Source organism: Amblyomma maculatum, chromosome 11, assembly GCF_055883805.1.
Source record: "Amblyomma maculatum isolate TAMU_Amacu chromosome 11, ASM5588380v1, whole genome shotgun sequence".
NCBI classification, from domain to species: domain Eukaryota; kingdom Metazoa; phylum Arthropoda; class Arachnida; order Ixodida; family Ixodidae; genus Amblyomma; species Amblyomma maculatum.
Genome location: NC_139354.1, coordinates 64,075,798 through 64,100,263, shown reverse-complemented (window position 1 = coordinate 64,100,263; position 24,466 = coordinate 64,075,798). Strand labels below are relative to the sequence as shown.

The 24,466-nt window shown below is 47.5% G+C and overlaps 1 protein-coding gene across 1 annotated transcript in view; it reads right to left on the bottom strand.

Moving 5' to 3' along the window:
- The window catches only part of LOC146173978 (venom metalloproteinase Antarease-like), a 121,026-nt gene that overhangs the window by 40,500 nt on the left and 56,060 nt on the right, over positions 1-24,466 (bottom strand). The window contains exons 2-4 of the mRNA XM_084585309.1: positions 5,058-5,254; positions 2,162-2,254; positions 1,270-1,408 (exon numbers count right to left, since the gene is read on the bottom strand). Coding sequence (XP_084441435.1) covers positions 1,270-1,408; positions 2,162-2,254; positions 5,058-5,254 — 429 coding nt within the window. The remainder of the gene's footprint in view (positions 1-1,269; positions 1,409-2,161; positions 2,255-5,057; positions 5,255-24,466) is intronic.

The following is a 24,466-nucleotide window of genomic DNA, read 5'->3' as shown; positions in this document are numbered from 1 at the left end:
GCCAACCGGAATTATTTCTGGTTAGCACCCCTGCCATCCGTCGTCCCTTTCTCCTCCTTTCTTCTCCTTCGAATAGCATGAGTTTTCATTTATATTTTATTCTTCCACACATACAAAGCAGTACTTGCCGGGTTTTACTGCAAACTGTGATTCAACTTTATATATGTGAATTCCTGATAAGCCTTACAATCAGAAATTGCGAAATAATGCTTGTTTTTTCACGCTCTCGTTCATATGTAGTGAATGTTAGAAATCTGCCTTGGAAAAGCCGTGTAATGCATTATATTCTTTGTATAATATGCTACGACTGTTAATTTCATTTGAAAATAGAATGCTCCCTTTCTCTTGACGAAATCAAGCCGTACACAATACTGATCTCTCGTTCGCTGTTTTCTAGCTTTTGCATGCAACAATACAAATGAAAAGTACGGTATATGAAGCAAAGAATTGTGAATATTGGCAATCTACCTCATGTTGAAGGAATTCTCTCTAGACTTAGGAACACAACTCTACTAGTATCATTTATATGTTGTCATAGCATAAATAAGAATAGAATTACGGGGACGCCTAAGCTTTTCCTCATGAGCACGCGCGTTAGCGCCTTTATACCGCTTGCTGTTTCAGCGTATTGTTGGCAATTGTGAGCCTAGTTCGAAATTGATGAAAGTGCCAACTCGCTTAGTTACTTTGGTTTGGGGAAAAAAGAAGCCGCGTACATACAGCGAGCGGCATTTAATTGCAGGTAAATATGTTATTCGTTCAAATCCCTCTCGCTAATCAACTTCCATTTGATTAGCTGATAAATGCCAAATGGGAAGGAAAATGATATGACACTGCCCTAAGCGCTACACAAAGAACAGTTGCGGGAAAATTTTGAAGCGGAGTCAGGCGCTTGTTCTTCCTGACACGTTTTTTCGGAGTCCTGGTTCACAAAAAAGGCGACGCATTTTCGGCCGAACACTGTACGCTGTTGCATTAAATTTTTCCTTCGGAAGTTAGAAAGGTGAAAAATATTTTGCTCTAATCTTCGGAACATTCATTTAATTAGCTATAGGGGCAAGGATCACGGCCCCGCCTGCGTGTTCAAAGCTGCAGAAAGCCCAAGGCATTCGCAAAATATACAACGTGGGAAAAAGCTGCTCCGGTATTTTTTTCCTTCGCATGGAGCTTATGGTCGTCTGGCGGCACGCATGGTACATATTTTAAATTAACACGAACCGTTATATTTATACTAGAGAAAGATAATTCAAAATTCAAAATTATACTTACAGAATTGACTGTCATATCTCCCATTCTCAGGGGCTGCGCCCACGTCAATAGTATCTATGACATGGGGAATGAGCCCCAGTTCTGAACTGGCCTGCTCGCGAGCTGGCTCTATCCGTTTATTGGGGCTGATGAGACCTTGCTACCAGAAAAAGTAAAAGAGCGCAATTAAGTATAGAACCAAACTTAACAATAAGTATCGAGTAAATGTCCTGTCGCGTTTTTGGATTGTCTTTGTAAGAGTTTTACAGAAGGTAGATGATTCGCCACTGACAATTGTCCTTACATTGCAGTTTGACTAACCTGGATCTTTCATCCAAGCAGGACTGCAATCACTAACAATTGAGGTAAATTCCTCTAACAGAGATTTCTATACTTTGCTTGAGAAGCATTTCACTGAACTTCGAAAATAAAGGCTGAAAAAGACGGGGAAAGCCTAAACACATTCCCCAAACACTAGTACAGCGTGGTTGTGGAAGGATGAAAAAACACAATTACGCATTACTTATCGCTTTGTTTCATTCAGGTCACATTTGCCTTTTGTATAGTGCTTCCAGTGGCTTGCTAAATGAAGTGTGTGGCTAATATCATGAAATGCTGCCATGACAGGTTAGTATACATCTGCACACTTATGTATATGAATACCAGCAGCAGTGTCTCAGAAAGTCATGCAAAAGCGGAAAGAGAGCTGGGCACTGAGCCAGCTGAGGCGCTGAACGAGATGTTGTCTTGTGTCTGTACGTTCTTCCCTCGGTTAAGTGGACCTTTGTCATAATTCTGAAAATATCACGCGACGATTATGGACTAGGTATCACGTATTGGTGTTACGCTGAGTGTAATCGGGCTTCTTTGGCGGATTTTATTGAATAACGAGTACATAATTATATCCTCTCACCACTTCGACGCCGGGGCCCACTTCAGTGATAGACACTGATGCCAGCTTTGTCGCGTCGTGATAAATATTCTTCTCTATCTCTTTTCCATCGAGCTAGAAAAAGGAAATGACATCGCCGTTTCAGTTCACGCAATCGAGCAGAAGGCAAAACTTTGCGGCGCTCCACGCCTTGCACTTATCTAAGACAACAATCAAAAGCTATTCCTATTTTAAGAAATCAAATTACTTGAGCAGGATGCTGTCTGTGCAGTGAGATAAAAATTGGAATAGCCTTCAAAGTGGTATAAATTGAGAGAAAAAATATGTTCATTACATATGTTTAGGTCACTAGAAATGCTGACGCGCAACGTGCATTGCGCAGATGTAGTGAGCAGCAATACAACCAAGGACACGTATTGTAGCAAGTTCGTTCTCTGTTGCGGAATATATGAAAACTTTGAAAAATTGTGTATTTTAGAACAGGTCGCTTCATAAAACAATGATAAATAAGACGTCGAATGTAGCTGTTCAACTTTCCTTCCTTCTGTACCACGAGTAGATTAACTTGCAGAATAACAGCGAGTGTAGAGTAACTTGCACACAAAATTGACAATGCATCTATCGAGACAAACTTGCATCTCCATGGAGACTGGCGATTCTTGCCCATGCGTCGTAAACCCAGAAGTAAGGGTAGTGAACAGAAACCAAAAAATTATCTTTTCAAAAGATGCCTTTCCCGCTTCAGAGGTGGCAAGTTGCAATGCTTCAATATAAAATTCATATGCAGAAAGGAGCGACGACTTCATTTTAGCATATTAAGTGGTGCAATGTGATGCGGATTTTATTGGCAACTGCATAAACTATGTCAGTGGTCTCTAGGTTATAATACAGGTATCAGCATGATCGAGTGATTGATGCACTTCTCAGAAATGTTGGCAGACTTATTCTGAAAACGGGAGCAGGTTTGTCTCGCAACGTTTATTACGGCAGGTCAGAACGCTGCAACGCTTACTATTTCTTAGACGGAAGGTAGGCATCTTGCAATAGGGAAGCGTTACAAATATAAGCGAAAAAAAAAACATCTTCAGAATGTTCAGATTGTGCAACTAGAAAAATGTAACGATAACTTAGTTTTCGTAACTACATCTGAGAGTAAACTCCACAGTAGCTAGCTCTTCAATAAGCTTCACCGAACCCTAGACTCGAAATAAATGTTTCAGCCACATAATTTCTATATTTCTATAACGAAAGTTCCCAGACTGCAGAGAAACTATCAATGACGGTTATGATCGAAAGCAGAATGCGGAGTAGCGGAAAATCAAAACACCTAGTCTCCCACCATAAGCCAACTATTGTTGCTTGTGGGAGAGACAGAAGCGTAAGAAGAGCCTCTCACCATTTTCAAAAATGGTTGCACGAATATTTTTCTAGCTTACTGGTGAGGTGGTGTAAGTCTCGAAGCGTATAGCATGGATCTTTACCTTCGACAGACAAATATTTGTATTTCTTATCGGCAGTATTCACGACCGGCCGTGGGAAGACAGATTATTAGGAGACTTTGTGAGGGAGAAGGCCGCCGCCATGTTCCTGCAGCAAAGTGTTATATATAATTGATCTCCTGTTATGAGCACGATTCATATGAGAGCGAGAGAGGAGAAGAGTAAACGATAGAAAACACCCGCACGAAAATTGCTTCAAGTGAATCCAGCGACCTTACAGAGCCGACTAACTATTCAGTGACGCAGCAGAATCGAACACATCTAATGTTAGGTTACAACGGCGTAATTACTTATGCCTACTCCTGATAATGAAGTAAACAAGTCATAACCGGTCTGTTTTAAGAGAGTTGGGTGTGCTCTAAAGCAAAAGAGGTGGAAAGTCAATCTTACCTTTAACACAAAATAACTCATGCAAAATTGCAATTCTAGATCGCAAAGATAAGCACTTGAACTGGCGGCTCGACAGTAACTGTGAACTCTGGTTATTTGTCTATTCCATGCCTCCGTTTGGCAGCACAATAAAAGTCCAATAACAGCTAAAAACTAGCTGCAGACATCTGATGGGCCTGTATACCAAGTGATGTTAAGAGTAACGCGGAACGGTGTCACATATGCGAATTAACAAAATTGAGAGGAAAAGTAGGAAACCGTCTCTTAGGGAGACTCCTATACTATGAAATACCTCTTAGAAGCGGCCGTCAGTATTATGGGGTTACAAATCCTTCACCTTTAAAACAAATCTCAGTGGCATTACAAAGGTCAATGGGGCTACAAGATATACCCTGATGTCACTTCTCTTGCATTTAGTGATCATTCAAGGTCCCACAAAGCCTTTCCAGATGGTTTGGTGATAGCAAGTTTCAAAAAGGTGCGCATGAATCGGTCATCAAATTCCATATCATACTTGAGGGGGGAACTCAAGACTCATACTGGTGAGAAAGTTTTGGCAACCGCTTACTCACTTTGTGTAGTGGCTTGTTTGAGCACTTCAGGAGTACAATTGTGCACATAATGATAAAATGTGTTGAAAAAGAGGAGTAGTAGAATTTGATTTGTGCAATGTTATTTCTGCAATATGATGCATGCCTGTGAAATGGTTAGATGGCATCCTCGAGTCACTGCAGATGAAGTTATGTGATGTTAGGAAGATAGTGAGAGACCGGAAAGCGTGGCGCGACATGGTCCATAGGGTCACGAAGAGTCGGACACGACTGAACGACTGAACTGAACTGAACTGTGAAATGAAGCCACTTTTGAATATTTTGCTTTTCAGTGCTCTAGGAGACGTGGTTTTGGAAGACATGCAGCACTCCGCTTTCGGTAATGGGTTCTAACCTTCAAATCGAAATGTGGGGGTGAGAAAACGCAACCTGGACATGATGGCACTGTCAAAATGCACCATGTGGTGTATTACTTACAATGCTTGTGACCTCCTCTCCATTATCGTTGCTGATGATGCGCAGTTGAGGAGCTGCGACAGAACTTTTCCTCAAGTTGAGCACAAGGCCGTCATTTATGTGCAGCATAATTTCACCATCGGCTGTACGTTCTTCGAGCACTTGCGGGTAGACAAGCTGTGAGCTTGCATGGGATGGTAATACTGCTGCGTCAGCACCTGTGCAAAATTTGTAGCAAAGAAAAGGGTTAGCTACTAAGTGCCTTACAACCTTAGTTAAACAAAGATATTTGAAGTGTTTGACTGGAGCGCCATTCGAAAAGTAGGTTCAAACTGTTTTCACTTCACTTATTCTAGGCCTTTTCGAGTTACCCATCGATTTGACAGGTAGAGGAAAACGACGACGAACATGAAGAAAGAGACAAAATAAATTTGCAAATAATAACTAAAAAAGCAGAAAAAAGTATTTACAAGAGGCAGCTGCTGCAATTTACTATCAAACACTTGCTCAGAATATATGTATGTCCACGAGCTGGCTGGATAATTGACTAACACTCAGCTCATAGCCTCGTATTACGGCCTCATTCTAAATCTGGGACCTGCCTCCTAACGCTGTAGGAGCTTCATCTAGAGCTGGCAGTAGAAGCGCGGCGCGCTCCTGAAGCCATGACCAAAGTTTTCAGAAGCGAGATAGGGGCACGAAAGAGAGCAACTATGCAGAACAGGCCAGGCTATGCTCCTTCTCGGTCTGCTAGTGTGTACGTGAACCTTAATGATGTTGTGTTCAGTGTACGCCACTTCGCTGCGTTCGCAATAGCTTCGGCACGCAGTGTGCGCGGGGGGGATCTTGCCTTCTCGAAATTATGGTCTGTTCTCGAGGCTTCTAAGTGGTCGATCGCCAAACGGCCTGGAACCCGTTGTGCCCCTGTAGACGGGGGGATGGAATCGAGGTGCGGTAGTTGAGAGAGCGCTACGGCAGCGTTTACTTAACGAAGCTTCTCTCTCGATCTATAGGAGCCACATCTCAAGTGAGCGTGCCTAAAGTGTTAAAAAGCCCCAGCGCAACCTTAAAAGCTCTCCCATAAAGGGATTGCGGGGATATTTACCCAGCTAAACCGAAATAATGCTAAAGACCACAGTCTTTGGTCCGCAAGCATGCAGATCTATCTGCGCTGTTTTTTATGTATTGGACACTTCGGGGCATGCACGACATTCACAGTAAGTCACAGTTCTTGCGTCAGAAAGCCCACATGAATAGTTGCAATGCTGAGTAAATTCATTAGATACCCGACAGCATGGAGCAAGCATGCATGCGAAAGCTACAGGGCAAGACGCCGCTCTTCTAGTCGTCCATTCATCATACGTCATAGCGACCTTCGAGAGCTCTTCGACAGCTTGCTCTTCAATAAGAATAGTCGTCATCTCAACTCATTTGTTCTGCTCTATAAGGGAATATAAAATTCCGCCAAAAATATTCTGCTGCAAAGCGTTTTTCTTAGGATACTGTACCTATGTGCACATTACAAAGTTCGAGTTTAAAATATAGTATTTTAAGCTCTTTAAATAACCAGAATGAAAACAATATTATTAATAACTGTATTGAATACCAGTGCACATCTTATTAGAAGAAATGCAGGATAAAGACAAAGTTGAGCCGTCACTTGCGTTCTCACATACAATTTCAAGATATAGCAAGTTTATTCCATGTTAAGCTATCATCAATCCTACATGCAAGCAGAAAACGACTTTGCAAGCATTGATTACGCTTTGGATATTTCATAATGTCAATTGTAACTGATTTCAGCAAACAATAAATCGACGGTTTGGCGCGTACTCCATAAGGGCAAGCCATAGGCACAGCTATAAAATAAAAACCTGCGTTCGGTGACTTTATACTTTATACTTTATAAGAATACTTTATAGTGACAATGTTTATAATGTAGTTAAGATTGTTTCCAGATATTCAAATCGAAGTAGCAGTAGCTTTTTTGAAATCGAATCAGTATATTTAGGTTTTGGCCGAATTGAAGATAATATGCAAAAAAAAAACAGACTAATCAAGCGCTGAATTTTTTTTTCTCAAATAAGGAACAGAGCTTAGATAACATGCAGACAGAGTTTCAGTGGCAACACTTTATTGGGTCATGCCGACATTCAGGGTCAAATTTCGGCAATTATCAGGAACAACGCTCATTTCTGTATTTATTCCCATTATTTTAGACCATATTTAAAGCGCGTTTCTAGTCCGTAATATTTATGAGGTATTGAGGCTTCTTGAAAGACACTTTATAAAAATCGAAGTTGAGGTTATTCTAAATGGAATGAATGCTGCCCTTTTTGCAATTTTCGAATATTCGACCATTTTGATGCGTTGTGGGGGACCGCACTTAGCGGTCGAGAGCTGCAAATGTTGCCTTAATATTATATATATATATATATATATATATATATATATATATATATATATATATATTGGTATCGTTTCATGAACACACCAATATATATATATTGTTACGAACCTTTTTTTTCGAAAACTGATGGTTGAAAGGGGCTATCTGTGGTCTATTTTGAAGAAAGCATATATATGTATATATATATATATATATATATATATATATATATATATATATATATATATATATATATTGGTGTGTTCATAAAACGATAAACAAGGTTCTGTGACGCCCTTTTCTTTGCCACATAAGTGAGTGTGTTCATATAACAGTAATCGAGGTTGCATGACCCTTCTTTTGACACAAAGTTTCTCCACGAAGGAAAATATGCAATTTTTCAACGAGCAAACTACGCCATATATATAGCAAAACTAAGAATCATTTCTCTGTGACGAAATCTCGTAGCAAAAAAAAAAAGGTCATGGGACCTTGATCACCGTTACATGAACGTCACCATATATATAAATATATATACGTGACGCTGGCGGTACCAGAGGACGTTCCACGTCCACCGCTATGGTTGAGGGTGGCGCTGGTGAACACTCTCAAGGTTCTTATACAGACAACATTATTACCCAAGAAAGTAGCTGGGGGGATAGCGGCCGATGTAGCTCAGTTGGAAGAATACCGTACGCAATATTCGGAGGTAGTGGGTTCCGTTACCACCATCGACACTTTGTTTTTCCTTCTACTTTGTGTTTATTTATCTTTCCCCTAAACAGATTATATTATTAATTTATGTGATTACCGAAGCAAAAATTAAAAAAAAAGACAAAGTACACTCCCCAATTATTTCCTTGGCCTCGCAGACTGTTGGCTGCTTTCCTTCATATATATCGACACGTAGCAAGAACGCAACGCTCGAGAACGCAACGGCTGATAACTTAAATGAATATTCGGGTAGGCGCCAACCTTCTCGTAGTAACAGCTACCGTAGCTTCAGCTTCGTCTTCCTTTCGCGTCACTACTGTTGATCGTCCTCTTCTTCAACAACCGGCGATGCAGGGCATATATGTAACATTACCCCCCCCCCCCCCCCCCCTCCCACGAAAAGCACAATCTCGATGCGCATTATGTCGAACTACTGCAGGTGTAGTACGGCTTCATTCGGGCGACATGAACGATCTCGGTACGTGGCATAGCGCACTATTGCGGCGGATGCACAGGGGTGATCTCGTATGTCACAGGAATGACTGGCCGTAAGACACGGTAGAGTCCTGCGTAGCGTGGCAAGAGCTTCTCACACAGCCCAACTCTACGAGCGGGAGTCCAGAGCAAGACGAGAGAGCCGAGAGAGTAGTGGACGTCCCGGTGACGAGAATCATAGCGGCGTTTCTGGGAATTTTGGGAGGAAGCTAGTCGGCGGCGAGCAATAACCCGGGCGGCGTCAGCTCGAGATATGGCGTCACGAACATAGGAGCTGGCATTAACGGTGGGAGGCAGTACGCTGTCAAACGGAAAGGGAGGGTCGCGGCCGTATTGAAGATAGTAGGGTAAGTAGCCCATTGTGTCGTGACGAGAGGAATTATATGCGAACAGTACAAACGACAAAGTAACATCTCGGTCACGGTGATCATCCGGTACATGCGTTGACAACATGTCCGGGAGCGTGCGGTTGAGGCGTTTGGAGAGGCCGTTCGTTTGTGGATGGTAAGCGGTGGCGAAATAGTGCTTAACGGAGCAGAACCGGATAATTTTGTCGCCTACTCAAGCAAGAAAGCGACGGCCACGGTCAGTGAGCAGCTGGCGTGGAGCACCATGGAGCATGATGACGTCGTGGAGAAGAAACGCAGCCACGTCAGTTGCACAGCTGGTGGATATCGCTCGGATGACATCATAGCGCGTAGTATAATCCGTGGCCACCGCAATCCATTTATTCCCCGACGAAGAGAGTGGGAAAGGCCCGAGGAGATTAAGGCCAACTCGGGAAAACGGGTCTACTGGAATGTCGATCGGCTGCAGGTATCCAGCAGGTACCGCCGATGGCTTCTTCCGTCGCTGACACCGGTCACAAGAAGCCACGTAACGACGAATAGAGTGATAGAAGCCCGGCCAAAAGAAACGGCGGCGGACGCTGTCGTACGTGCGAGATAGACCAAGATGACCCGCTGTGGGCACGTCGTGCAGTTGCTGTAGAACGGTGGCGCGCAGGTGTTCGGGGACTACGAGCAGAGGCTCGGCGCCATCTGGTCGCATATTCCGACGGTATAAGGTGCCGTTGTGGAGCACGAACAAAGCAAGGGTGGCGTCAAGGTGATTAGTGCTGAGGCGATTGATAATGCTGCAAAGCTTGGAGTCTAAGAGCTGTTCATGGCGAATGTTTAAAACGTCAGAGATGGCCAACACACATGTGTCACAGTCACACTCGCTTGTGGGTGGCGGATCTACCGGGTTGCGGGAGAAGCAGTCGGCGTCAGCGTGCAACCGGCCGGACTTCTGGACAACAGAAAAAGTGTATTCCTGAAGGCGGAGGGCTCTACGTCCCAGGCTACCAGTAGGGTCCTTCAGCGTAGAAAGCCAACATAAGGCGGGGTGGTTGGTGATGACGGAGAACGGGCGGCCAGACAAGTAAGGGCGAAACTTTGTAATGGACCACAGAGGGCTAAGCACTCACGTTCTGTGATCGAGTAATTCCTCCCAGCCGCAGAAAGAAGGCGACTGGCATAAGCAATGACGCGAGTGCGACCCATCTGCTGTTGGGCAAGAATGGCACCAATACCGTGACCACTGGCGTCGGTGCGTACCTCCGTTGGTGCTGAGGGATTGAAGTGTGCCAGAATGGGTGTGTTGGTGAGGGCCGCAATGAGCGCAGAAAATGCTTGACATTGTTCTTGGTCCCAGCAAAATGGAGCGTCGTTCTTCAGAATATTGGTGAGTGGACGAGCCGTCTCCGCAAAGTTGGGGACAAACCGCCGAAAATAGGAGAAAAGGCCTACAAAACTACGCACGTCACTGGTACAGTGGGGTGTACTTACAGCACGTATTTTGTCTGCGTCGGATTGAAAGCCACGTGCATCGACCACGTGACCGAGCACCTTGAGTTCACGTCGGCCGAAGCTAAACTTCTTCGAGTTAAGCTGAAGGCCAGCTTTTCGGAAGACTCCAAGAATGGCCTCAAGGCGATGAAGATGGCTCTCGAATGTCGAGGAAAAGGCAATAACGCCATCGAGATAGTATAAACACGTCGTCCATTTGAAACCGCGCAAAAGAGAGTCCATTATGCGCTCGAATTTTGCGGGCGCATTACACAGACCAAAAGGCATCACCTTGAAATGGTACATACCATCGGGTGTGACGACAGCGGTCTTCTCTCGGTCCCATTCGTCAACAGCCATCTGCCAATAACCAGAACGAAGATCAATCGAAGAAAAATAGCTGACATCATGCAAGCAGTCAAGAGCATCTATCCTGAGGAGCGGGTAAACGTCCTTTTTGTAATTTTGTTGAGATGTCAGTAATCAACGCAGAACCTCCAGGTATTGTCCTTCTTTTTAACAAGCACGACAGGTGATGCCCAGGGACTGCTGGAAGGCTCTATAATGTTCCTTGCCAACATTTTGTCGACTTCATCTTGTATGAGGCAATGTTCAGAAATGGCGGCTCGGTAAAGTCATCTGTGAATTGGGCTGGTGTCTCCGGTATTGATGCGATGTGTAACGAGGGACGTCTGACCAAAGGGTCGGTCATCAAAATCAAAAATATCACTGTACGATGTCAGTAGGGTCGTGAGTGCTTTAGCACGATCAGGGCACAAGTCAGGAGCAACCATACCGGATATACGGACCTCCTGAGGTGGGAATGGTGCAGGTCGTGTCGGCACTGCGGCAATAGGGTCACGCAAAAGAGCAGCCACAATAAACTCCGACAATGGGGTCAGTTCGGTGAGAGAAATGCCCTCAGGAAGAACTTGCACAAACAAGCTGAAGTTCAGGACTGAAATACAAGTGCTGTTATTCGCTACATGCACTATATTGTGAGGTAGAGCGATGCTACGCTCAAGTGTCACGTCAGTTATGGGGCAAACAACGTAGTCGCCATCCGGAACGGAGGGAAAAGGCGACATCAGCACATACACTGCAGCTTATGGTGGTAGGCGAATAAATGTAGCGGAGCGGAGACGGAGCGTTGAAGCTTTGTTGTCAGGGCAGATCGGCAGGTCTAGATGAATCAGTCCAGAAGAACAGTCAATGAGAGCGGAGTGTTCTGTTAAAAAGTCGAGTCCTAATATGACTTCTTGAGGGCAACTGATGAGGACTGTAAGTACCACAGGGATGAGGCGGTCGGCAATGGTAACTCTCGCAGTACACATACCAATGACGGTAGCTGTGTTGCCATCAGCAACACGAACGGTAGACGAGGAAGCAGGTGTGAGGACTTTGTTGAGGTCTCGACGGAGAGAGGAACTGAGAACAGAAATGGGGGCTCCAGTGTCAATAAAGTCAGAAACGGAGACTCCGTCCACAAGAATATCAATGAGGTTATGTCTAGGTGCGGGGGTCAGTTCCGAGTTGACAGTCCGGGTCGGAAATGCAGCGTCACTCCAGGGCGCTGCACTCGCTAGTTTCTCGAGTAGGTACCGGCGTATGATGGGGAGGAGTGACGGCGAGATACCGGTGAACGGGATCGACGAGCCAGTGGGGATGGAGATGGGCTGGTGCGACGGGCAGGGGGGACCGTTTCGTTTCGAGTCTCATCTTGTTGAGAAAGATAATCTCCTGGTCCATCGTAGGCGGGGCGGAGCTACTCTGGTTAGGCAGGGAAGCGTCGAGGTCCTTGGTAGTATCGGCGGTCGGCCTTGTAATAGGAGCGACGAGTGAAGAAGGTACGGCTACGGCAATAACGCGATGTGTCACCGGCGCGACAGCAAGTGAAGCAACTTGGCCTGTCGTCTAAGATGCGCCACTCTGCAGGATTGCGACTAAGGTAGCGACGTGGGGAAGGTGGGCTGGCAGTAGCAGCAGCCACTACAGGAACAGAGTGTGATGATGGCGTGGGCGACACGGGGCTGGAGAAGAGTCCGACGTTTGGAAGTTCTTGGCGAACTACGGCCTGTATCATGGCCACGCTGTCGGGTAGCGGAGACAGGAGTGGTGTAGGAGCTAAGGCCTCGATTTCTCTCCGGACGATACGAGTTATGTTCGTGGGATAAGAAGGCTGTTGCAAATGGGCCAGATCATCGCAGGATTATGTAGCTGCGGTGTTTGGAAGACGCTCAAAGCAATGTACGAGGCGTCGTTGTTTAGCCTGCTCAAATTTTCGACGGACTTGAAGCACTGCGTCGACGGTGGAGCAATCCATGCAGAACAGGATGTTGAACGCATCATCCGCAATGTCCTTGAGGATATGGCCTACCTTGTCATTTTCCATCATTGAGCAGTTGACTTTGCGACACAACGCAAGCACGCCTTGAATATACGCAAGGTAGGACTCCGTGGAGGATTGGATGCGAGATGAAAGTTCTGTTTTTGATGCGACAGCTCGACCAATGGGCTTCCCGAACAGGTCCTGAAGCTTTTGCTTAGAGATTGCCCACATCACCAGCTCTTCTTCGTGATTTTGGAACCACGTGCGAGCTGTTTCCGCCAAGTAGAAAATGATGTTGACCAGCATAATGGTCGCGTCCCAGTGGTTGTTCTTGCTGCAGCGCTCGTACTCATCCAGCCAATCTTCCACGTCTGTCTTGTCTTCGCCATTACATATGGGAGGGTGGCGGATTTTTGTGAGCACGACTGGCTGAGCCGATGTTGCAGTGGTGGTAGGGGCTGCCTCGGAGGTCACAGAGGTAGTTGTTGACGTCGTTGAAAACCCAGGTTTATGACGGCCACTGCGAAAATCCAGCTTTTGGCAGCGCAAGGGTTAATCTGTGCGCACGGGGATCTTTGGTCACCTCCACCAAGATGACACGTAGTAAGAAGGTTTGCTCGAGAACGCAACGGCTGATAACTTAAGCGAATGTTTGGGTAGGCGCCAACCTTCTCGTAGTAACAGCTACCGTAGCTCCAGCTGCGTCTTCCTTTCGCGTCACTATTGTTGATCGTCCTCTTCTTCAACATCCAGCGACGCAGGGCTTGTATATATATTGTAGTGTGGTAACTTTCATCTTCATAGCCACTGCCATGCGTCGCGTGCTGGCGCGCTCGAGGACGAAGAAGTTGGTCACTGCCTTGTTGGTTCGCCCCGTCTTACGCTCCGCTGCGAGTTCCTCCTGACCGGCTATACCCATCTGAATAAACACACCCCTACATTTGGTGCAGGTGCTGCTGGGTACGTTCCCATCTACCCTGGAACTTAGAAGCCGCACATTGACCTCTGCTTCCACCATGCCAGACGAGACCAGCTCGACATTGGCGCCCATACCAACCACGGTACTGTGTTCTGGCGTTCTACGGCAGCGTGATCCATGCCTCTTCAGTGGCACGGCTGACCAAGACGTCGACGACTGGTTGTCGGCGTATGAGCGTGTCAGCAGTTATAACAGATGGGACGACACTATCAAGCTAAGTAACGTAATCTTTTACCTGACCGACGTGGCGAACCTCTGGTTTCGCAACCATGAGGCAGACCTGCCATCTTGGTCTGCGTTTAAGAAGAATTTTGCAGAAGTGTTTGGCCGTCCTGCAGTTCGTAAGCTCCGAGCAGAACAACGCTTGCGTGAGCGCACTCAGCATACCGAAGAGTCATTCACAAGCTATATAGAGGACATCATTGACCTGTGCAAACGTGTCGACCCACAAATGTCCGAAGCGGCTAAGATCGGACACATCTTGAAAGGTATCTCCGAGGACGCGTGTCAGATGCTCTGGGTGAAAAATCCTGCTTCCGTCAGTGACATGATTAAACTTTGCCAGAGCTACGACGAGCTTCGAAAGCAGCGCGCTTCTACCCGGCGGTCAGGTGTTAGAGAGGACACCATCTCTACTCTAGCACTGGGTGGTTCTACTTCATCAGAGGAGAGCCCTTTGATTCAACAGATAAAAGCCTTCGTTCGCGAAGAGGTCGCCCGCCAGCTATCCCTGGTCCCTCAATTACAAGACACTGGTCGCCTTGTTCCTGACATGGCTCCATCCTTGGCCCCTACCATACGGCGTGTCGTGCAAGACCATATCGCTGATGTCCTTCCGCCTAGCCCCGTGCTCCCGCCCAGCCCTGTGCAGGCGCAAGTAATGGCACCATTGACGTACGCCCAAGTTACAGCCAGGCCGCTAATGCCAACCGCACCTGTTTCCTACCAGGCTGCCCCTTCCAACCATCCTTCGCCTTTGCCTGGGTCGGCGTTCCATGTCCCTATTCCAAGGGTACGCCAACGCCCTACGAACCCTTGGCGCACGGCAGACAACCGGCCAATCTGCTACTCTTGCGGGGTGCCTGGCCATGAGCCCGTCTTTGCCGCCAACGCCTTCCACCTTCTCGCCCTGACCCCTGGAACTACTCGTACGACGCCGACCAGCCCTCGCCGAGAACTCAACCCGGTTCCGACTTCGTTCCTCGGGACAATCAAACGTATACCTCTCGCCGATCATCTCCCCCTCGTCGCCGTTCACCATCACCTCTTCCCCGACGTTCTACCGGCGTTGTTGAGGGAAACTAACAGTCGCAGTTCCTGGGGCAAGAACTGCGCTTGGTTTGAACTCTTCAAGTCGTCCGTCTTCTCCCGCTAATGTAATACAAGTCTTCGTCGACGGTGTCGCAATACTCGCTCTTGTTGACACGGGCGCTGCCGTATCCGTCATCAGTGAATCTCTTTGCCGTCGTCTTCGCAAAGTGACCACCGCACTACCCGACTTTTCGCTTCGCACCGCTTCATCCCAGCACATTCATCCCTCAGCAGTGTGCACTGCCCGTGTTCTCATCGAAGACGTCTTATACACCATCGAATTTATTGTACTGCCTCACTGCTCACACGACATCATCCTGGGCTACGATTTCCTTTCCACTCATCGTGCCGTTATTGACTGCGCCCGCGCGGAAGTTGCCTTTTTTCCTGTGTGTGATACTGTCTTGTGTGACGTCCCTACCCGGTCTGTAAAACTCCTTGTCGCCAATGACACAGACATTCCTCCATTTTCTGCTGCCCTCGTTCCACTCTCCTGTGAAAGTGTTACTACTTCGACTGTCTTCTTCACACCGTCCGATGCCGCTTCACGCCATCCGTGCCTTCTGCTTCCATTTGCTGTTCTCAAGTTCGAAGAAGGTCTTAGTGCAATGTATGTATCGAATCCATTTTCGTGCCCATTCGTCCTGCTACGCGGCGAGTGTCTCGTTCGTATTGAAGAACTTGATCCTGCGCGTGTAAATACTCTTCCTGCCACGCCTACTTCATTAGACGTTAATGTTCTCAGCTCTTGCGATATAGCGACCGCTTAGACACTACCCGATGTTCTTCAACAAGCTATTGACGCAGATCCTTCACCCGCGCAACGCGATCAACTCTCTGCCCTTCTACAGAGCTTCAATTCTGCCTTCGACTTTCCTCACACTGCTCTGGGTCGCACGTCTGTCGTTGCGCACACAATCGACACTGGTACAAACGCACCTTTACGACAGCGTCCTTACCGCGTGTCGGCCTCTGAGCGCCAAGTCATTGCTGATAACGTGGATGATATGCTTCGCCGGGGCGTCATACAGCCATCAAACAGTCCATGGGCTTCTCCGGTTGTTTTGGTCACCAAAAAAGATGGTTCCATCCGGTTTTTCGTCGATTACCGTAGGCTAAACAAGATCACGCGCAAAGACGTCTATCCTCTGCCACGAATCGACGACGCCTTGGACTGTTTACAGGGAGCCGAGTATTTCTCCTCTTTGGATTTGCGCTCTGGCTACTGGCAGGTGCCGATGGCTGACGATGACCGCTCGAAAACTGCCTTTATAACACCTGATGGCTTATACGAGTTCAACGTTATGCCCTTTGGCCTTTGCAATGCCCCGGCTACTTTCGAGCGCCTGATGGACACTGTTCTTCGTGGACTCAAGTGGCAGACTTGTCTTTGTTATCTGGACGACATCGTAGTTTTTTCTGCCGACTTTTCTTCTCACCTTCTCCGCCTAAAAGATGTCCTCACGTGTCTCGCCGGCGCTGGGCTTCAGTTGAATTTGAAGAAGTGCCACTTTGCCGCTCGAAAACTCACAATTTTAGGCCACGTAGTTTCTAAGGACGGCATTCTTCCCGACCCCACCAAACTTCGCGCAGTTGCAGAGTTTACGAGGCCAACCTCCCTGAAGCAGCTCCGGAGCTTTATCGGCCTCTTCTCCTACTTTCGACGTTTCATCTTGAACTTCGCCTCTATCATCGCTCCTCTGACCCAGCTCCTTGCCGGCAGCTCCGACCTCTCAGCCTGGACTCCGGCCTGCGATAAAGCCTTCGACACTTTACGCCGCCTTTTGGTTTCGCCTCCCATTCTACGCCACTTTGATCCGACTGCGCCTACGGAGATAAACACTGACGCCAGCGGTATTGGGCTTGGTGCCGTCCTTACCCAACGTAAGCCTGGTTACAGCGAGTATGTTGTGGCATACGCCAGTCGAACATTGACGAAAGCAGAGTCCAATTATTCAGTCACAGAAAAGGAATGTTTGCTCATTATTTGCGCCATCGGAAAATTTCGTCCCTATGTGTATGGCCGACCGTTTTATGTTGTGACCGATCACAACGCTTTGTGCTGGCTGGCCTCTCTGAAAGACCCATCCGGTGGCCTTGCTCGCTGGGCTCTCCGTCTCCAGGAGTATGACATCCATGTCATTTATCGATCAGGTCTGAAGCATACGGACGCGGATGCTCTTTCCCGCTCGCCATTGCCTAGTGATACCTCGTCTGACCACGTCTGTGCTTACGATTTATCGACTCTTGCCACTGTCGACATGGTCACGGAGCAGTGGATCAGTGCACTTTTGCATTTTCTTTCAAGTCCTACTCCCGGTCATTTATCCAAAGTGCTGGTCCGGCAAGCCCACCGCTTCTCCATTTGTGCCGGTTTTCTCTATCGCCGCAATTATTTGCTTGATGGACGGAAGTAGCTTCCAGTCATCCAGCGTTATCTCTGCGCCGACATTTGTGCTGCGTACCATGGTGACCCACAGTGTGCCCACGGTGGCGTATTGAAAACCTACACGCGCCTACGTCTGCGATTTCATTGGCGTGGAATGTACCGCTTTGTACGACATTTTGTGCGCGCTTGCGAATCTTGCCAACGCCGAAAAACTCCACAGAAGTACTCTGTTTCGTTGCAGCCGTCAGCCTGCCCTGCTCGTCCGTTTGACCGCGTTGGCATAGATCTATATGGCCCTCTTCCTACTACTTCCACTGGAAACCGGTGGATTATCGTGGCAGTAGACCATCTCACTCGCTACACTGAAACATCACCGTTACCCTCTGCCTCCGCAAGAGACGTTGCTTTGTTCCTACTCAACAACTTGATTCTTCGCCACGGGACTCCGAAGGAACTGCTCAGTGACCGCGGACGCGTTTTCTTGTCCGAAGCTTTTGAGGCACTACTGAAAGAATGCCGCATCATTCACCGCACCGCAACTTCTTACCACCCTCAGACGAATGGCCTGACCGAGCGCTTCAACCATACTCTGAGTGACATGCTGGCCTTGTACGTCAACGACGCTCATTCCAACTAGGACCAAGTTCTTCCCTTCGTAACCTACGCATACAATACTGCGATACAGACCACCACTGGATTCTCTCCCTTCTTTCTTTTTTACGGACGCGAGCCAACCTGCACAATGGACGCTCTCTTTCCCTACCGCCCCGATGTCTCTGAATCGACGCCACTCTCGGACGCCGCCCAGTACGCAGAAAAATGCCGTCAGATCGCCCGTTCGCTTACAACAGAAAACCAGTGGCAACAAAAACACCACCGCGACACCGGCGAGCCTTCTACATGTGCACCTAACTGCCTGGTATGGCTCTGGGTCCCTACCACAACCACCGGCCTTTCAAAGAAGCTTCTTGCTCGATATCATGGTCCATACCGAGTCCTCCAACAAACATCTCCTGTCAACTACCTAGTTGAGCCCTTTACGCGCTCTGCGGACTTGCGTCGCCGTGGAAGCGAAACAGTTCATGTCAACCGAATCAAGCCATACTACGATCCGTCTGTTCTGTCGGCTCCATAAGTCGCCAGGATGGCTCCTTCTCTACTCGGGGAGAAAATGTAGTGTGGTAACTTTCATCTTCATAGCCACTACCATGCGTCGCGTGCTGGCGCGCTCGAGGACGAAGAAGTTGGTCGCGCTGCATTGTTGGTTCGCCACGCCTGACGCTCCGCTGCGAGTTCCTCCTGACCGGCTATACCCATCTGAATAAACACACCCCTACAATATATATATATATATATATATATATATATATATATATATATATAGACATGGATTGCTTGTTACTAATAAGCCAGAGTTAAATTCAAACAGGACGTCACACAACTTTCCCGATTATTTATACCAACAGTTTCGGACGGTGGACCGTCCTCCTTCAAGGTAGAATTGAGAATGGAGAATAAGTCCGCACATTACGCCACTGTTAGGAGAGGGAGAAGGAATTCTCGCTCTCTATCTTTGGAGAAGCAAACATTACTGAATACATAGAAAGGGCGAAAAGCTCCAGTTGATTATTGGCTGGTAATGCAACAAAGACGGAGAGAGAAGAAAAAAAAAGGGGGGGAGAGAGAGAGAAAAGGGCAAAAAGAGAAAGTGGAGAGCCCACGAATGTTACATACGCGCCGTAAGACGACACTAAAATCAAGACAAGTCTCCCTCGAAGGGAGCCAGAAATTGAGCAAAGGTTCAGAATAACATACAAATAAAAAGATAAAAAAGTGAAAAACAGAGAACGAGAGCATGCACACCAACGGCCCGCTCCCCAGCGGTGCAGGTGTTCAAGAAACCGTTAAGATAAGAGTTATGTGTTCTAGACGAAGTTGTTCCACCCCGCGACAAGCCAGCGATCGGATCCAGGGCGGCGCGCCGCCGCGGCGACGAAAGAGCCGTCGACCAGACGCGCTCTCCCGAAACCCGAAACCCGATGCCGCAGCCGGGCATTCGCGTCAAGTGGTTCCCGCGAGCGTGTCCTAAGTGAAGACGTTTGTTGCGGGATAGAAAACCGACCAGAGGGGGGAGGCCAAGGAGCTAAATAACGAACAGTATAGTTTGCGTGAGAAGGAGGAAATTCTTAGGAGCGGGCAAATGGGGGGAGATAAAGGCCTCGTCTATTAGTCATGTAGGCTTTTCAGAAAGGCACAGTTGCCCAATGTTTCATTAATTCCATGGGTTAGAGTCTGAAATTTGTGTATGAAGTACGATACTCTTTGTTCTCTCTGTCGATTTGTTTGGAAACCTGATTGAAGGAGAATGACCCGAATGTTTTCGAAAGTGTGGTTTGGAAGGCACAGGTGCTTAGAAAAAGGGAGATTTGGCAGTGTGTGGACGTGGGCCTTGTGGTTATTGAAACGAAACCTGAATGGTGTTTCGGTCTGGCCGACGTATTCCATGCCGCACACACCGCAGCTTAGCATGTATACCACATTGGCACTGTCGCAGTTCAAGGATTCTTTGATCTTAAAGGTGAAATCAGAGAAGTTGCCCTTTACAATATCTGTCGCCTGCACATGATTGCAAACTTTACAGCGTGGTTTACCGCACGGTTTACATCCGGGGTTTGGGTTAGTATCGGCGGTCGTTTTAGATTTAACTAACATGTCCTCTAGGTTTCTAGAGCGCCGATACACTGCTCTCGGTGGCTGTTTGAAAATGGAAGACAAGTGACTGCATTGCTGGATTATATTGAAATGTTTCGAGAGGATATTATTAACCCGTGGCATGTTTGAGGAATGTGTACGAACGAGGTTTGTTGGCCTGTCGTTCTGCTGTGAGTTTTCAAAATTGATTATTTCATTTCTGTCTAAGCCTCGAGCTTTCCCAATAGCATCATCAACAATGAAGGGGGGTATTCCTTTTGCAGAAGATTTGTTTTTAGTTGCTCCGCATGGCGGTCAAAGTCCTCTAGCTCAGAGCAAATCCGTCGGAATCTATGGGCCTGTGAGTAGGGTATGCTGGTTTTGCAGTGGTGTGGGTGGCTGCTCTTGAAATGTAGGTACTGCTGGCGGTCGGTTGGTTTCCGGAATAGGTTATTCTAAAGAACGTTGCCTTTTCTCTGTATTGTAACATCCAAGAAGTTAATTAAGGATTTAGAAAAGCTGTGAGTGAACGATATGGATGGGTGAAATGAATTGTAATTTTGTATAAATGTTAACAGGCTGGCTTCGTCGTGGGGCCAAATGAGGAAAATATCGTCAAGAAAACGTTTATAGAGGAGGGGTTTCAGAGACTGAGTGTCCAGGAATTGCTTCTCGAAGGCCGCCATGAATATATTGGCATAGGCCGGTGCCACCTTAGTTCCCATCGCCGTACCGTTAACCTGAAGGTAGTGTCTTTCCTCAAATTCGAAGTTATTGTGATTAAGCACCAGGCTAAGAATATTGGAGAGGGTTTCCTCATCCAGGTTTACCGAGGGGTCCGTCTTAAGGTATGCATCCACTGCCGCGCGTATGCCTTCTGAATGGGGGATATTCGTGTACAGGGTTGTTACGTCCATTGTGACTAAAAAGCTTTCCGTCGGAATTTCGAGGTTGGACACGACCCTCAGGAAATGATTTGTGTCCTTAATGTAGGCAGGGATAGTTGGTATAATGTCCTTAAATAGGAAGTCAAGGACTGCGGAAATATTTTCGGTGAGTGTACTGTTACTTGACACAATTGGGCGGCCGGGACGGTTGGGTTTGTGAATTTTTGGGAGGAGGTAGAATCGCCCGGGAACAGGTTTGATGGGCTTCATTGCTTTAAACATATCCTGGGATATCTTTTGCTTTTGAAACAAAGACTCTAATTGATTGTTGATTTTGGTTTCAAAATTTTTTGTGGGATCGCTATCCAATTTAGTGTAGAAACGTTTATCTTCCAATTGTCGGAAACCTTCTGTTAAATATTCTGCCTTGTCCATAACAACAATAGCGCCGCCTTTGTCCGCTGGTTTGATGATGATGTCGGACCACTGACTCAAAGCGTCGCGGGCTTGGCGCTCTTCGGGTGACAGGTTGTTACGGACTGCATTAGTTTTTGTTTTTGTATACGCAGCCAGAATATCCTTTTGAACAGCAGCGATGTACATATCTAAATGTTTTTCTCTGTGTTCCCTTGGTGTCCATGGGAACACACAGAAAAACATTCCACCCCACTCCATTCCAAACACTCCATCCACCAGGCAGACATCTCCTGTTGCCATTAAAATATATATCTTGGTGTCCATGATTTATCAGATATCCCCGGTTTGTTAATTTCACGCTTCGTTTCGTTGTTACTGAAGTATTCACGGAGACGCAGACTCCTTGCAAAGTTATCTAAATCTTGAAATAACTGAAATTCATTGAATTTGCCTGTCGTAGGGCAAAATGTTAGAACCCTAGAGAGCAACGTTCGTTCCGAAGGTGAGAGTGGCAGACTCGACACATTCACTACATTATCAGTAGCCATGGTAGACTGGTTTCCAGCAGACCCGCAAGGCTGGCGAGGAGCTACTTTATCTTTAGCCAAAGGTGGGGCTGGTTTATCCTTGGCCACAGGCGGTGTTAGAGGATAGCTAGGCGTAGGGACCACAGCATCCCGGCTGAGATTTTTTTATTTTCTTTTCGCTGATTTCTGTTGTTTTGCGATTTTCAAATTCGCGGAGCTCAATTAGTTCATTTTCCGTGAATGATTGTTCGCGGCGGCAGCATTCTTCCATATGTTCAAGTTCGAGAGCTTTTCGATGGCTATGTCTTATGATTAGGTCCATAAGGCGCAGTGAGCTGTCATGTAGAATGCCATTCCACTCCGCCTCTTCATCGTCGTTCAGAGTTGTCATAGCCGGGGATAGCTGTAGCCGCCAACCCTTTGGTATTGTTTGCGATTCACAGTACTGCGTAAGTGTTTTAACGTGAATGCGGTATCGGATGCGTTTTTCTGTAATCTTACGGATTTTTAGGAATGAACGTGAATGCGTATTTGGGGAGCGAGCCGTACCTGTGGCGGTAGCGAGTCAATCGCTGCGATGGCCGTGCCGTGCCGCCTCGCTGCAGGCCTTCCTGGTCATGTATCGGCGGCGGGGTGGATCGGGGGGTATCTCGGGTTCCTGAGACAGCGGGCGAATCCCAGTTGAATTCACTACTGTCCTGCAGCCACCTGAAGTCCTTGGACCTGGATGTTGACGGGAGCTCCTCCCTGTCGTCGGGGTCGAGGCGCCAAGTGTGCGTTTCACGTGTTCGCATACGACAGCCACGCCCTCGAAGCTCAGGTGGAACCCATCAGCCGCGAGGACCCTCCACGGTGGCAGCTCCTAGATTGCGTGATTCAAGTAAACCACACCTCTTCTGAGCTGTCGTCGGTGACACAGACGACGAACCTGGAACACATAACGGTGTAGTTGTCCATTGAACCAGGTGACGAACCGCCGGTTGGCTCCGTGGCGTCGGCGGTTCTGTGCACGGGGGAGAGGGAGGCTCATGCAGAGCCTTATCGAGGGCCGCTCACGGCCTATCCTCTTCACCAGCTCCCTCATCGATGACAAGGCATCCGAAGCACCGGCTGCCGCGATTTCCGCTTGTCCGACATGTAAAGTCACTTTCTGGGTGGTCGTGGCAAGGTACTCTAGAAGGGCTGGAACATCGGAGAATGTTGCTCCCATATAGATAATGAAGCCAGGTGTGTCAGGATGGTCCGGGTCGAAGTGTTGATATAGGTGCTTGAGAATTTCGTCACCACTAATAGCTGTGCGGATGTGTCTTCTGGGCAAGTGAATTGACAATCGTTCAGTTGTGTTGAAGCTGGCAGCCATAGCAGTGGAAATAGACATGGATTGTTGTTACTAATGGGAAAGAGTTAAATTCAAACAGGATGTCACACAACTTTCCCGATTATCTATATTATTCCAACAGTTTCGGACGGTGGACCGTCCTTCTTCAAGGTAGAATTGAGAATGGAGAATGAATACGTCCGCACATTACGCCACTGTTAGGAGAGGGAGAAGGAATTCTCGCTCTCCATCTTTGGAGAAGCAAACATTACTGAATAGATAGAAAGGGCGAAAAGCTCCAGTTTATTATTGGCTGGTTATGCAACAAAGATGGAGAGAGAAGAAAAAACAAAGGGGGGGGGGGAGAGAGAGAAAAGGGCAAAAAGAGAAAGTGGAGAGCCGACGAATGTTACATACGCGCCGTGCTTCCACGAAGACGACACTAAAATCAAGACAAGTCTCCCTCGAAGGGAGCCAGAAATTGAGCAAAGGTTCAGAATAACATACAAATAAAAACAAATAAAAAAAGTGAAAAACAGAGAACGCGAGCATGCGCACCAACGGCCCGCTCCCCAGCGGTGCAGGTGTTCAAGAAACCGTTAAGATAAGAGTTATGTGTTCTAGACGGAGTTGTTCCACCCCGCGACACGCCAGCGATCGGAGCCAGGGCGGCGCGCCGCCGCGGTGACGAAAGAGCCGTCGGCCAGACGCGCTCTCCCGAAACCCGAAACCCGATGCCGCAGCCGGGCATTCGCGTCAAGTGGTTCCCGCGAGCGTGTCCTAAGTGAAGACGTTTGTTGCGGGATAGAAAACCGACCAGAGGGGGGAGGCCAAGGAGCTAAATAACGAACAGTATAGTTTGCGTGAGAAGGAGGAAATTCTTAGGAGCGGGCAAATGGGGGGAGATAAAGGCCTCGTCTATTAGTCATGTAGGCTTTTCAGAAAGGCAAAGTTGCCCAATGTTTCATTAATTCCATGGGTTAGAGTCTGAAATTTGTGTATGAAGTACGATTCTCTTTGTTCTCTTTGTCGACTTGTTTGGAAGCCTGATTGAAGGAGAATGACCCGAATGTTTTCGAAAGTGTGGTTTGGAACGCACAGGTGCTTAGAAAAAGGGAGATTTGGTAGTGTGTGGACGTGGGCCTTGTGGTTATT